Source organism: Marmota flaviventris, chromosome 4 (genome assembly GCF_047511675.1).
Source record: "Marmota flaviventris isolate mMarFla1 chromosome 4, mMarFla1.hap1, whole genome shotgun sequence".
In the NCBI taxonomy this organism is placed as follows: domain Eukaryota; kingdom Metazoa; phylum Chordata; class Mammalia; order Rodentia; family Sciuridae; genus Marmota; species Marmota flaviventris.
Window position 1 is genome coordinate 136,063,452 of NC_092501.1, and position 14,163 is coordinate 136,077,614.

At 36.6% G+C, this 14,163-nt stretch overlaps 1 protein-coding gene across 1 annotated transcript in view; it reads left to right on the forward strand.

Annotated features, from left to right (window-relative positions):
- The window catches only part of Sohlh2 (spermatogenesis and oogenesis specific basic helix-loop-helix 2), a 51,738-nt gene that overhangs the window by 14,464 nt on the left and 23,111 nt on the right, over positions 1-14,163 (forward strand). The window contains exons 4-7 of the mRNA XM_071611757.1: positions 5,291-5,352; positions 5,432-5,536; positions 7,259-7,358; positions 9,429-9,539. Of these exons, the coding sequence (XP_071467858.1) occupies positions 5,291-5,352; positions 5,432-5,536; positions 7,259-7,358; positions 9,429-9,539 (378 nt within the window). The remainder of the gene's footprint in view (positions 1-5,290; positions 5,353-5,431; positions 5,537-7,258; positions 7,359-9,428; positions 9,540-14,163) is intronic.

A 14,163-nucleotide genomic window follows, 5' to 3' on the forward strand; every position in this document is an offset into this window, starting at 1 on the left:
TGTATTTCCTAGCAGCGAGTAAGGAATTTACTGTGGACTAGAAGTGTGCATGTTTATTTGTAGTATTTGAGCACATGATCACAAACCTATATATCTATGAAGCATATGGATTTTTATTGAAATAAGGATGATGGTTAGCCTGTGAGTTATAATATTAGGATTATTTTAGAATAAAATTAAAGAAGTCTCCTTAAAGGATTTTTAAACTGATTTTTAGAAAAGAACTGTCTTTTGAGTTTGGTGTTAATCATTAATTAATTTTAATCATTCATAAAATTATTGGTACTTTTTTTCAAGCAGTAGGCACATCTCCATTATGGGTCGGCATTCCTAATAGTACTCCTTAATTGTTTTCATTTTATGAATGTGTTGAAAGAACATATTTTTATTGAACCAGATGAACTCGGACACTATCCAGTGGTAACATGTTTTAAGATAATCTAGGATTCATAGGCTTAGCTCCAGAATTCCACAATATTTCACTGTTGGCTTAAGTCAGTGGTCAAAATTAAGCTATACTCAAAGAGCAGATACCTGATAATTCAGATACATCTTGACACTTGATCTTCTAAAAGCAGGAACAGAAAATTAAAATATGTTTCAAATGCATCAACAGTGTATGGATCCTTTCTAGAACTGCAGTTTTACTTTTCTTGAAATGGTTCTTATACATCTAACTTAAGAGATTTACAAAAGGGACTCTCTGTGGAATAATGTAATGGGAGCAGGGAACACTGACCTTCATTATTGGCCAGAATAAACGTTAAAATACTACATTTTATCTCAGGTAGAAAGTGAGCTCAGTGTTCTCATATTCACAGTAAAAGTTTTAACTTTCTTACTGAAAATGGTTGTTTTAATTAAGTGGTTAAAAAAAGAGCCTATTTGTTGTAAGCCTCAAATAGGCCATGCCAGATAAGTTTGGCTGCATGTGGTCCATGGACAGCATAATGAATAACTGCACTCAAGAGGCTACAACCCAAATGTGACACTAGCTTTGGTTCCTTGAAGTCCTTCTGGCCCTGAACAAAGCTTCATAGGGACTTACAATACTGCTTGGCATTGGGCTTAGTGGTACACACCTGTAGTCCCAGCAACTTGGGATGCTAAGGCAGGAGGGTAGCAAGTTCGAGGCCAGCCTCAGCAGATTCTAACTCAAAAAATAAAAAGGGCTGGTGGAATATAGCTCAGGTTTAGGTATTTAAAAATAAAATAAAGATTGTTTTCGTTTTCTTAGATGGTAGATTTCAGAGGTCAGGACTCTCCTAAACTCGGCTCAAAACACTTTTATATAATCTTTCTGTTTAGTAGTACTGTACCAGGTGCCAGACCTCAGTGGGCCAAGACTGAGAATAAGCATGCTGCATTTTGAGCTGATGTCTGGCCTCAGTTCCATAGAGTACTGGAGGCTGGCAAAGGAATGGAGAGCAGAATGTCCGTCCAGTCTCATATCTAAACACTAGAGGTAGATCCTGGATAGCACCTCAGGAATCATCATAATATTTGAACAGTGTAATATGTGAAACACAAGGACAAATGAATTGTCCCAAATGACTTACAAATAAAAATTTTTTAAAACACAAGACTCTTTTAATTGAAAAACACACAGGATGTCTCAGCCTCAAATTGGATTTTGGAATGTGGAAGAAGTGATTTTGGTTGGGATGGATAAAAGAGTTTTGTTTTGTTTTTGTGTTGCTTAGTGCTGTTTCAAGGAACATTCATTCCTTAGAAAGAGGATATTTTCTTGGTGATCCTGGAAGCCAGAAACTCTTTTTTAGCTTATTGATTTGTGCAGACAGAATGTGAATGAGAAGCTGAGCTTAGCACCAGAGTGTTGGATTCTGGGAACTCTATTGATTGCGTGAGTCCCTGTACAGCTCTACAGTTAGGGTTTCACTAGTAGCTTGAGTGTTTGAGTTGGTCATCGATTCTGAGCTAATGGCAAAAATTCAGGAATCCCAACTTATGTAAAGCTTGTAAGTCATCATATATATAAATATATATACAAATCTAACATTCTATGTAAAAAAAAATAATTGGTATGATTTTGCAAAAATGAAAATAGAGTGATTTCTAAAAGTAAATCTATTTTGTTCAGTTCTCTAGTTTGAGTATTTTGACTTTTGATGAATCTCTGAAGTATCTTTTATTTCAACTGAACTATCCAATAATTTTTCTTCGTGGTTATATCTGTTCAGTCCATTTTCCTTTTCTCCTTTTTCCTCATCCTGTTGTCTGTATTTCTATAACTCTACGTACTCTACCCTTGCTCATCACTTAAAAAATAACATATAAAATACTTTTACATCAAGGTGGGCATCATTCTGTACTCCCAGTCCCTCCAGGCCACCGTGCTCTCCATCCACATCAGTAGAGTGATGTGCTTTTCTTACCTCCATCTTCAGATGGCCAGTTCATTCCTAGCTTCCCCTCGCACATGCCTATTTCCTCATGAAAGCCATGTTTCCTTTCCTTTCCTGTCTTCTCTTCCAGTCCCAGCTCCTCAGAGTTCACAGAACAATATGAAGCCTTAATAGACCTCAGTTGGGTGACACATTTTAGCAAAGTCCTGCTTGTCTGGAGTCATTGATATAGCAAATATTCTGAGTGACTTATTTTTACAGAAGGTTCTCAGATATGTCAGCTTTCTCCACCATTAGCTCTTGCCTGGGCCATTGCAGTGTGGTCTCTTCACACTCTGTGCGGACCTGTCCACCCATCTCGGCATAGTCAGAGTGATCTTTCTAAAATGAAAATAGGATCACATCACTCTCAAGTTCGATAGCCTCTCATTCCCTATTTTCATAAAACAGCAAATCTTTTCTTTGGCCTCAAACCATCCCACCCAGCCTTCCCTACCTCTCTGGTCTCATCTCATGCTTCTCTCCCTTATTGCTCCATGCTTCGGTCATCCTGGACTGCCTTCACTTTCTCAAACTTCCCTGACATTTACCTTCCCAAGGCCTGTGCCCATGCTGTTGCCTTTGCCCAGAGTATTCTCTGATTCTCCTTTGCTTTCCTCTCTCTCTTCTCCCCCACCTTTTGTGTGACTGACTCCTAGCCAGCTGTAGAAGCCTGTCTGCCTGGAGGCCTCCCCAAAGGCTGCAGGGCTCCCATGGACCCTGAGGCCTGTATTCACTGCACTGGACACAGTTCTGTCTGTTTAATTATCCTCCACGATTTGTTAAACATCTGCCCTCCCGTGAGAGCAGGGCTCTTGTCTGTTTACCCCTGTATACCACAGAGCTGACACTGGAGTCTTGTACATAGTAGGTTCTCCATATACATGATGTAGATATGTAAATCATTCACACTCAGCTCTCCATGTCTGCACATTCTTCATCCTTAGATTCAACCAACTGGGGATTGAAAATAATTTTTAAAATTGCATCTTTACTGAACATGTATAGAATTTTTTTTCTTGTCATTATTCAAAGTTGTTCTAAAGATAACAACTATTTACATAGAATTTACATTATATTAGGTATTATAATTTATCTAGAAATAATTTAAAGTATACAGGAGGATGTGTGTGGGTTGAATGCAAATATTATCCTATTTATATAAGAGACTTAAGCATCCAAGGATTTTGGTATCCCCATAGTTTCCTGGAACCAATCCCCCATGGATACCTAGGGTTAAAATTTCTAACAGAATAATATATATTTCTAACAGAAAACATATATGTTTTCAAATAAACTAACAATATTATGTAGTGGGGTTTCTTCCAATTCTGGATTTAATGAATAAATTATAAGCATGTATAACCACATACTGATAAATGATGTTTTTAGTTATTTAAGAATAGCTTGTTTGGTGTCTCATGCCTGTTATTCCAGCAACTCAGAAGGCTGAGGCAAAAGGATTACAAATTTAAGACCAGCCTAGGCAACTTAGGCCATCAACAACTTAGCAAGACACTGTCTCAAAAAATAAACAGGTGGGCTGGGGTTGTGGCTCAGTGGTAGAGTGCTCACCTGGCACATGTGAGGCACTGGGTTCGAGCCTCAGCACCACATATAAATAAATTAATTAATTAAAGGTATTGTGTCCACCTACAGCCAAAAATATTTAAAAAATAAAAATAGTTGGAGATATAGTTCAGTGGTAAAGTGCCCCTGTGTTTAGTCCCTGGTCTTAAAAAAAAAAAATGCTGTTTATTTCACTCAATTGAAAGTTTGACTCAAAATAACATTGCCCATGGAAAAAATATTTCATTTTAGTTAATTCTAAGGTTTAGCCAGCTTTGGACTACTGAGTATAGTTAACTATAATGGCATAAATTTTAAAAGTTTTATTTTGAATAATTTTAAGCATATAAAAGTAGACAAAAAAGTATAATGAACTTCCACGTGCCCATAATGCAGCTTGACATTGTCAACATCTGGACAAATTTGTTTCGTCTCTTTTTCCAAGCAGTACTGCCTCTGGTAGTTTGTTTTAAAATCTGGCATTGTTTTATTTTATCCATAAATTAATATACAGCTAAGATAGGGACTCAGAAATAACCACAATACCAATATTTACCTGAAAATTAATAATAATTCCTTTAATGTTGTAAAAATATCTAATCAGTGTTCAATTTTTCCTGCTTATCTTACAATTTTTTTTTAAAGTGTGTTTATACAAATAAAGATTCAACGTTCTCTTCCATGTTTTTTTATTTTGTCATATATATATATGTATATAAAATTATAAAACCTAAAGAACATCTACATATATACCTATATTTAAAAGGGGTCATAAGTCTTATATAATTTCCCACATTCTGTATTTATTGGTCCCATCCCTATGATATTGTTTAAAATGTTCATCTTTCCCCTAATGTTTTATAAATTGATGAGCAATTTAAAAATTTGGGTGAGTTTTAAATTCCCTTTTTTTTTTCTTTTTTTTGGGGGGCCAGGGATTGAACCCAGGGGTACTTAACCACTGAGCCATATCCCCAGACTGTTTTTATTTTGAGATAGGGTTTCACTAAGTTGCACAGGGCCTCACTAAATTGTTGAGACTGGCTTTGAACTTCTAATCCTCCTGCCTCATCCTCCTGAGCTGTTGTAGGTGTTTTTATTATTGTAGTTTTGTTTTTAAAGAAAAAGTAGTACATCTTTCACTTCACTGACTAAAGATGCCACTTTTGTTAATTTTTTCATATTAATGCCATCATTTTAAGTTCTAAAGAAATAACAGAAATCACTCTAGCTTGGTTTGTAGTAAGTTTAGCTTTTGAATTCCAAAGTTGTGAATGATGATTTTGTTTCATTATAACATTTTCTTTCCCTCTCAGATTTGGCAAGAAGAAAAATACACATTGGTTGTTTGTTTTTATAATCCCTGAAAATTTTAAAGGTATGTGCCTGCTGGGTATAGCATTTGTTTTTTCTTCAAACAGAAATAATAAGGTCAATATTTAATACAAAATTCTTAGATTGTATTTCAGGGTATGGAGCTGATATTACTTTAACAGAACCACTGACAATGGAAAAAATGAGTCTTGTGGTAAAATATTGGAAAACATATTTCTCAGATACAGGTGAGTGAAAAATAAATATCCAAAGGTTTGAAAAATTCTCATTAAAATTCTATGAAACCACGCCTGTACATTTTTATATTGGTCCCCACTTGTACTCACATCTTATTTACTGAGAATTAACTATTTGCTACATACTCTAACAAACATGTAGTCTTTGTTTAATTGTGGTCAGAAGAAAATAAAGTATAAATAAAGAGAAAACTTTGTTTAAACCTAAGAGAAAAAGACTTACATCTTAGAGGCTTAAAATGTGTTGCATAATACAGTGTTGTTTGTGGTAGACTCAGGTGGGGTTTTTTGTTGTTGTTGTTGTTGTTTTGTTTTTTGGTAAAAAGATCATTACTAATTTTTTTTTTAATAGCATAGCTACCATACTTTCTTAGTCATTAAGATGGAGTTAATCATGCTGTGTCATTCTATGAATGTCTAAAATTCAGAGGCACTAGCCATGAATTGAATACTACTTTATTAATAATAAATTATTCTGTCTCTTTAATAGGATGGTTATATTTCTCTTCTAAATCTCTAGACACAGAGAATTAGTATCAATGCCTCAGTTAGACCTTACATTTCTAATCTCTTTATCTGTTGTATTGTGTGTATTGCTAGAATCTAAACACAAACTAATTAAATTAGCTTTACTTGTAAAAGGACAAGCTCCAGGTTCTGAAATTCTGTTCTATTGGAATTAATGTTGGTCAGTGACTATTGTTTGGTTGTTGCAGGCCTAGGACAATAGCTGATAACTCTTCTAGAATTAAGATGATATCAAATGGGGAGATGTGGGTGAAGGGGTACAAAGTTTCAGCTACGTAAAAGGAACAAATTCCGGAAACCTAACAAACAGCTTGGTGACTGTAGTTAACAATACTGTACTGTTACTTACCTAAGTGTTCCCTTGACATACACAGAAAAGAGAAAATAAATATTTGAGGTAGTAGATACGTTAATTAATTTGATTGTGGTGATTATTGCACAGTATATATCAACTTAATTGTACATCCTAAACACATACAATTTAGGATTGTCAGTTATACCTCAATAAAGGTAGAAAATTTTTAAATTAAGATAATATTTTTTCTTAAAATATGCCTTAGGATACTTTCAGAATTATCCTGTATACGTTCATATTCCAGAAGATACAACGTTCAGTAATCCTGACTTTTTAAAATCTTATTTTAAAATATTTAGATTAGTGAGTCTGCCTTGTAATACGCCCATGGCTCCCAGCCCCTGCAGTGTCAGAGTTCTTCCTGGAAATGACTGTGGTGGCCAAGGTCCTTTTGGCAATTTGTTCTTAGCTAGTCCTCAGTAGAAACAGAGCAGCTGCTCATCACCTGTCCAAAAACCTTCTATTGGTCACGACCACGCCTGCTTCCAGTTGCCTCATCTTTGTACCAAGGATGAGCAGCTGCAAAAAAAAATAAAAAATAAAAAACAAGAAAGAAAGAAAAGAAAAAATTTTCAGAGCCATATTTTGACAATGCAGCTGCTTATTGAAGACTCATATATATATTTTCTCTCTCGACATTTACCTATAAATAGGAATTTGATAAATAAATTCAGTGGAATGTGTTTTAAGCACACCTGTCACTTGGTTGAAAAAGAGGATATTCTGGTGTAAATAGTATTTTAATTTTGCTTTCTAACTTGGGTCATTTTGTGCTTCACAGACTGAAATCTAAAAATCGCTTAGAATTAAAATGGTCCTCTTTCTTTCAGATAAGAATGAAAATGCTATAAGGGCTGAAGAACATGAATTACCCCTACAGAGTACCTGCGGTGAACACCTGGGATATTTTTCCACTGATCTATTCACTTGGTTGGTGGATTTTTTTTATATTAGCAATTTTTACTGTGATCATTAAAAAAAAAATGTTGGTTATGGGAAAATAGCTGAAGTGCTGTGGATGATGCAATAGAAAAAGCTCTTTTGTGGAAGAGGGGTGTGATGTTTTCTGTATTGCAGAAACCTGAGCGGGAACTGTGGGTACTCATTACAAAAATATCTCAATATTAGAAGGTCTTCCATTAACAGTTGTAGTTGACCACAGGGAAACAGGTCAAATTGTAAGGTAGCAGGTTCCCCAGGGAAATGTATCAGTGTTTGAGTCTGGTTTATTAATAATCAAAGTTACATAATGGAAGTGATATTCAAACTTTTAAAAAGCAGTAGAATTCTTTCTTCAGAAAAAAATTTGGAACGCTAATAATTAAACAGAAAAAGCAGCCTTACCTGTTATCCCCCTCCCACTCAACTTTCTCCTTGTTGTCTTTTTTGAACTCATTGCTGCAGTTGCTGAAAACCCTCCTCAAAAAAACTTAAAGCGATTCTTCCACAGACTTCATGTAGCTTGCCCTTGATACACAGGGCAAGTTATAGAGTGTCTTTCTCTCAGTGTTGTCTGTCATCCTCAGAGCTGTCTGTCTTTTTTAAAACTGGAAGTTAAATCTGCATTGAACAGGCAGTTGAAGTGCAGGTCAGATCCTTCCAATGTTAGCATTGTATTCTTATAAAGATTAAGTTTTTCTGAAGTTCTTTCTCTACTTTGAGCTAATTTCCACAGAGGGTTTAAATAGAGGCTAGGGCTACAAAGTGGATGTTAAGTGCCCAGGCTGTGGGTACTAAGTTGAGAATTTAGTCAGTCCCATCTAGAATTTGTAGAATGTGGCCATCTGCTATTTTGAACAAGGAAGGGACTTGGCAACCAGTTAAGTGTGGTTAAACCAAAGATGAGCTCACTTAAGTAGTACAGAGATAGCAACAGCTTCTTTAATCTTATTTAGCATCTTAACCTCAAAGAGCTTTACTGTACCTGGGAGGTGATCCCATATCTCAGATATGAGGTTGGGAAGGGTATTGGCAAGTTTCCTGATTATCTTATATTACTTGCAAGAGTTTTTCATCTCTACTCATCTTGAATGTTTGTCTCTTCTCAGAATCTTATAACTATAAATAAGAGTAAATGTACAAATCAAGTTTTATTCTTTTAGATAAAGGAAATGGGATTAGTTTGCATGATTTTTAGGTTGATTTAAAAAAAAAATCAATTGAAAAGCCTGAAGAAGTTCCTGAAAAATAGAAGAGCCAGAAAATGTCCACTAAACAATCAGTTTTGGAATAGAAAGAACCTGCCCTCTGCTGATCAAGTTGAAAAGGGTATTTCTTGGCTGGTACTGTTTATTCGGAAGAGTAGATACAGTCGTGCTCCTTTCCTTACAATGGGGATATGTCCCAATAAAAACTTAAATTATAAGTTGAAATTACCATAAGTCAAAAATGCATCTAATCCCCCTAACCTTGTGAATAGCATAGCTTAGTCTAGCCTACCTTAAACATGCTCAGAACACCTATCTTAGCTTATAATTGGCCAAGGTCATCTAACACAAAGCCTGTTTTGTAATACGTTACATAAGCATTGAATATGTTTTGTAATTTATTGAATACTGTGCTGAAAGTAGAAAAGGGAAAGGTGGTGTTGGTGTATATTCACACCATGGTGAAGTGAAAAAATTATAAGCCAAACCAAGGTTGGTTGGGGGACTGTCTATAATTTGGGATATCATAATCAATGAAATCAGAACATTTTAATCCTGCTTTTATCTATTATACTTTATCAGTATATTTTAGAATTTTGAACATTGAACTTACAATGATTTTAATACAGTCTTTTGAAATTTTGAGATAAAATGTTCTGCGCAAAATGCATAAGGTAGAGTGCTTCAGTATTTATTGTTCCTTTGTAGGAAGCGAGACATTTATTGTTGTTATCCTTTGTATGAAGCAAGAGACTTAGGAAGCATTATTTGATTAAGTGTGTTGTGCTTATTGTTTAATATTGCCTGAGAATTTTTCTCTTTAATATGTGGTATCATTTTATCTTGTTTCTAGCGCTGAATCTGTAAGAAATGATATTGGACTTGAATTAAAGACTCCATTGCCAGATTTTGAGAAAAGCAAAAAGATTTCCTTTCTTCATTCAAGCAAAGAAAAGCTGAGAAGGTGAATATTGATATGGCCCTTTTTTAGCCTTACTTCTTTACAGGGAGAAATTTAATGAATTTCATAGTTTTTTTGTAATATTGTTAAGAAATTCAATGAAACATAAATGTGGCAACTCAATAGATGCCACTCACTCTCTCAGTCATTCAACAAATATCTGTGAGTACATACTATATGTAGAGATGAGTAGAGAATGAGTAGAGATCTGAGATTAAAAAAATAAATCCCTGACTTCCAAGAAGGCTTCAGTCCAGAGCTTAAGCACACTTCTAAATAAGCTGTTGAGTAAAAAATATGTTTCAATAGATGTCATTATAGAGAAGAACAAAGTAAGCACACTAAGAAAGTTATTGAAAAATGAGGGAGCATGGAAGGCTTTCTTGAGAAGGTTATAGGCAAATTGAGCTTTCAACAGAAAGTCACTATTCACTTGGTTTAGGAGTCGGGGAGAGATCTATTTTTATTGGCGCATTGTAATTATTTGTACATGCACAAAAAATAATTTGATCAGTCTCATCCCCCAGTGCCCTCCCTTTCTTTCCCCTGGATGGATGTATCATATGAAGGAAAGAGCAGGTACAGAGGCTGGCAGCACCACTGAGTCCACTGAATTTATAGAACTGTAAATACTTCTATGAAGTTGGCTGTCGGGACTCAAGTGGGAAAAGGGAAGAGATGAGTCATAGAGGGTAAGGGTTGGGAATGTCATGCTGCAGAATTATAATTGCAACCTGGATTATTGGGGAATCACTAGAGAAATTTAGCAAAGGGTGATAGTTTAGGATTTATGCCTTAGAATGAATACTCTCACAGGATATTAGAGAGGGAATTGAGTCTGGAGTCCAGGAGTAGTTAGAAATTTTGAGATCCTAAGCAATAGTGTTAGAAATGGGTGGGAGAGGAATAAGCCAGTTCTAAATTAAGAAAGTGAAATCAGCATGAACATGACTGAAGGGAGACTCAAGTGTCACTCCCAAGTAGATGTGGACTAGGAGTTACAGTAAAATGGAACTCGGGGGCTAGGGTTGTGGCTCAGTGGTAGAGCACTTGCCTAGCGTGTATGAAGCACTGGGTTCAATTCTCAGCACCACATTACATAAATAAATAAAATAAAGATATTGTGTCCAACTACAACTTAAAAATATTTTTAAAAATGGAAATCTGAGGAGTGTGAGGTGCACATTTTAATTTTTGCTCTTATTGAGTTTAAACACCTCCAGGTTTAAATAAAGAATAGGCCCTTTGATTCTTAAGGAAGGTCTAGGACAGAAATGCAGACTTAGGGGTGTCAGGGAACAGCATTTATTTGAAGCAGTGAGTATAGGGATGGCTACAGGAGGACTGTGAAAAGCATGGGGGAAAGATAGAAGTGAAGAAGAGGACCTTGAGGAAATCTTGATATTTAAGTCATAGGCAGCAGAGAGGGAATGAGGAAAAAGAAGAGTTAGGAGAGAGGTAAGGCCAAGAGGGAGGGAGCAGTCAGGAGGAGGCCAGAGGAGAAGCATTTCCCAAAGGAGTGCGTGTTAGGAGCGTCACAAGGCAGAGAGAGCAGGAAGGGAAGGGATGATCCTGTCATTGATTGTTTGTATTTCTTTTTCTTTTGGTGCTGTGGATGGAACCCAGGGTCTCACATGTGTTAGGCCAGTGCCCTTCCAGTGAGTTATATTCCCAGCCCTGATTACTTGTATTTAGCAAAGCTCAAACATCATTGATCTTGTTAAAAATAATTTCACCAGTATGGTGTTAGGGAAGAAACACCATTTCAGAAAGATGAGAAGTGAAAGGTGGAAACAGATGAAATGAAGGAAAAAAATGAATCTATGAGGGAACTTAGGGTAAAATGAGAGGTTTTTATAAGTCTGGGCCAGTCTTCAGTATGTTTATGTGTATATTACACACAAAGACAGCTTGAAGGGAGGGAGAAAGAGAAGGTCTTGAAGATACTCATGTTCTGATAATCTGCAGCTGCATTAAAAATTAAGCCAACATGTACTGACACTGTTCATTTCAACCTATCTTGTGGTTTTGTGGGTCAGCATTTAAGCAGGGTCCAGTCAGGCAATTCTGTCTCTGTAACATTAACTGAGGTCATTTGGTAGTTTTGGGCTTTGAATGGTCCAGTCAGGAGTATCCAATGAATCATATGTCTCGTACCTTTGCAGGGCTAGTTAGAAGGTTGAACTCAGCTGGGGCTGACAACTGAAGCCTCTCAGCATGGTAGTTCCAGGGTTGTCAGACTTCTGACCTGGCAGCTCAGGGTTCTTGGAGAGAATATTCCAAGAGACAGAAAGTGGAAGCTGCCACTCTTTTAAGGCCTGGTCCCCAAAATGGGCCCAGAGCCACTTCTGCATATGCTCTGCATCCAGCAGTCACAAAGCCCACCCAGGGCTAAGGGTAGGGGATATAGACCCAACCTCTCAGTGGGAAGGATGTCAAAGAGTTTACTCCACCACTGTTGGTAAAGGGGAAGGATTGTTATGGATGTTATGACATGACAAAAGGCTATGGAATCCAGAAACAGACAGAAGAACACCTCTTCCACTGAAAATGGAGATGTGGGTACAGATGAGTTTTTTGAAGGGACCAGACAGAAGGATGAGGTGGACCAAGTTCTATGCTGAATGTCCCCTATTGTCTGGTAAAGATTAGTGGGAAGATGGTGGGGTTTGAGGATTAATAGATGTGATGGCTTCAGTCACATATCTTGCTTAGATATCATTGATCTGCAGCAAAACAAGGAAAATATAGTACAATTAGTATATTTAAAGTTGCCTAAATAAAATTTATGTCGTAAGATTATATTCTTCCTAAGTGATTTGATATTAAAATGGTGGTATTAGTAGATGGTTATAATGAAGTGATATTAGGAGAGGATACTTTTAAAAACTTGTATTTCTTGTCCAGATCTAATGTTGGGAATCTTTTACTGGTCCTTCAAAGTTTTATGTTTGTTTTATTTTTTTAATTTGATCATCGATGAAAATTAAAATCTAAGAATCACTGATCTAATAATAGATTAATGCTTTGGAGTATTTGCGCCTATGGCATTATTTGAAGGACTAAAGCTCTTTGTTTTCCAAAAAGAAAAGCTGTCACAAGCACCTCTCCTCTTCTCCTTTGGAGATTTGCTTGGGAGATACAGAAGGTAAACAAATCATCCCTAATTTTTTTCCCCCTTTCCCTGTTCTTAATCCTCTGCCTATTCCTGTGAATCTTAACAGGTTGCTTCTAGTTTATTTCCCTTCCTCCTCTTCCAAATCAACTACTTTACATATGGTTTTATCTTTTTAAGTTTTTAAGCACAACAGGGTAGCACATTTATTAATAATATTATGAAATAATGATTCTGGCCACTGGTTTTGAATATCTGCATTTGGGATTTTCTTTTTAAAACACTCCAACACCCCCATTGTCGTTATTAGAACAGATGAATAAACATTAGCTAACCAATTCTGACAGTCTTGGTGAAATCGCCTTTGTTGTATATTCAAAAGTAGGTAAATGTGCTGTGCTGTTCTCTCCAGGACATGTGCTTCTCCCAGGGATGCCATCATTTTTTGTGTGCGGCTGTGAGTCAGCCATGCTGCTTTAGTCATTTTCTGGATGGCTACTTACTTAAAGTGAAAGTGAGCTTTGCCATGGTGTGGTTGAGCCTTAAAATTCCAGGAAGGTAGAACAGGGAGCTCTCAGAGGGTTCCCCCATGAGCTCTTGTTTACTTGAGACACGTTTGTACAGAGGAGAGATCCAAGTACTTGGAGTCTGGACCAATATCTCTTTAGTTAGCCCAGATCCCTTTCAGCCTCTCCTAACTGAAGAAAAGTTAACTCAGATTGAATTGGCTTCCTTGGAAGATAACAGACAAGGCATACCCTTTGATCCATTGTCACCTATTGCTATTTCCATACAAAAAGATAAAAGGAAAGTCAAGGTTACCTGAAGTTCCTGGAGCCTGTAATTGCATTTCTTTGTGCCAGTATTAACATCCTTCAAAAAATTTTAAACTTTCTCTCCCTGTATTTTTTTCTCTGTAGTTTTAAAATATTGTGACATAATTAAGACACAATGAGATTAACAGCAAAATTTTTGAAAAGTTGGTTTCATACAGTTTCAATGAGGAAGGAACACAACATGCCATGCAGGGCCTCATGGAGAAGCATTGGGTTGGTCAGGAGGTAAACAAATGCATAGGCCTCTCTAAATCACAACATTTCCCTCATATTGAGATATTTCTTTGTGTATTAAACATGTCTTTATTCTGATGATTTGATATCTGGTACCTTTCTAACCATGGAGACATAGCCCCTCCCATGGTTAGCCACTTCTTAGAGATAGTAAATTACTCACCTGGGAGCTTATCTTCCATATGCCAACTAACCAGTCCAGAGTCTACATTCCCTCCCCTCCTGTTTGGGGCCTTTACACTCCAGGCCAATATTCCTCTGCCCTCATCATCACACATCAGGTTCCATACAACTTAGGACAGCCCCTGTACCCACAGTCTACTAAAGCTATTCCAACTAGCCCATCCTAAGCTTGTTACCCTGCCTCACATAGAAACCGTAATAGAGAATCTTGCCCACATTTTCCTCTGCCCTCTTCTGGCTAACCTGTGAACTTCTCTTC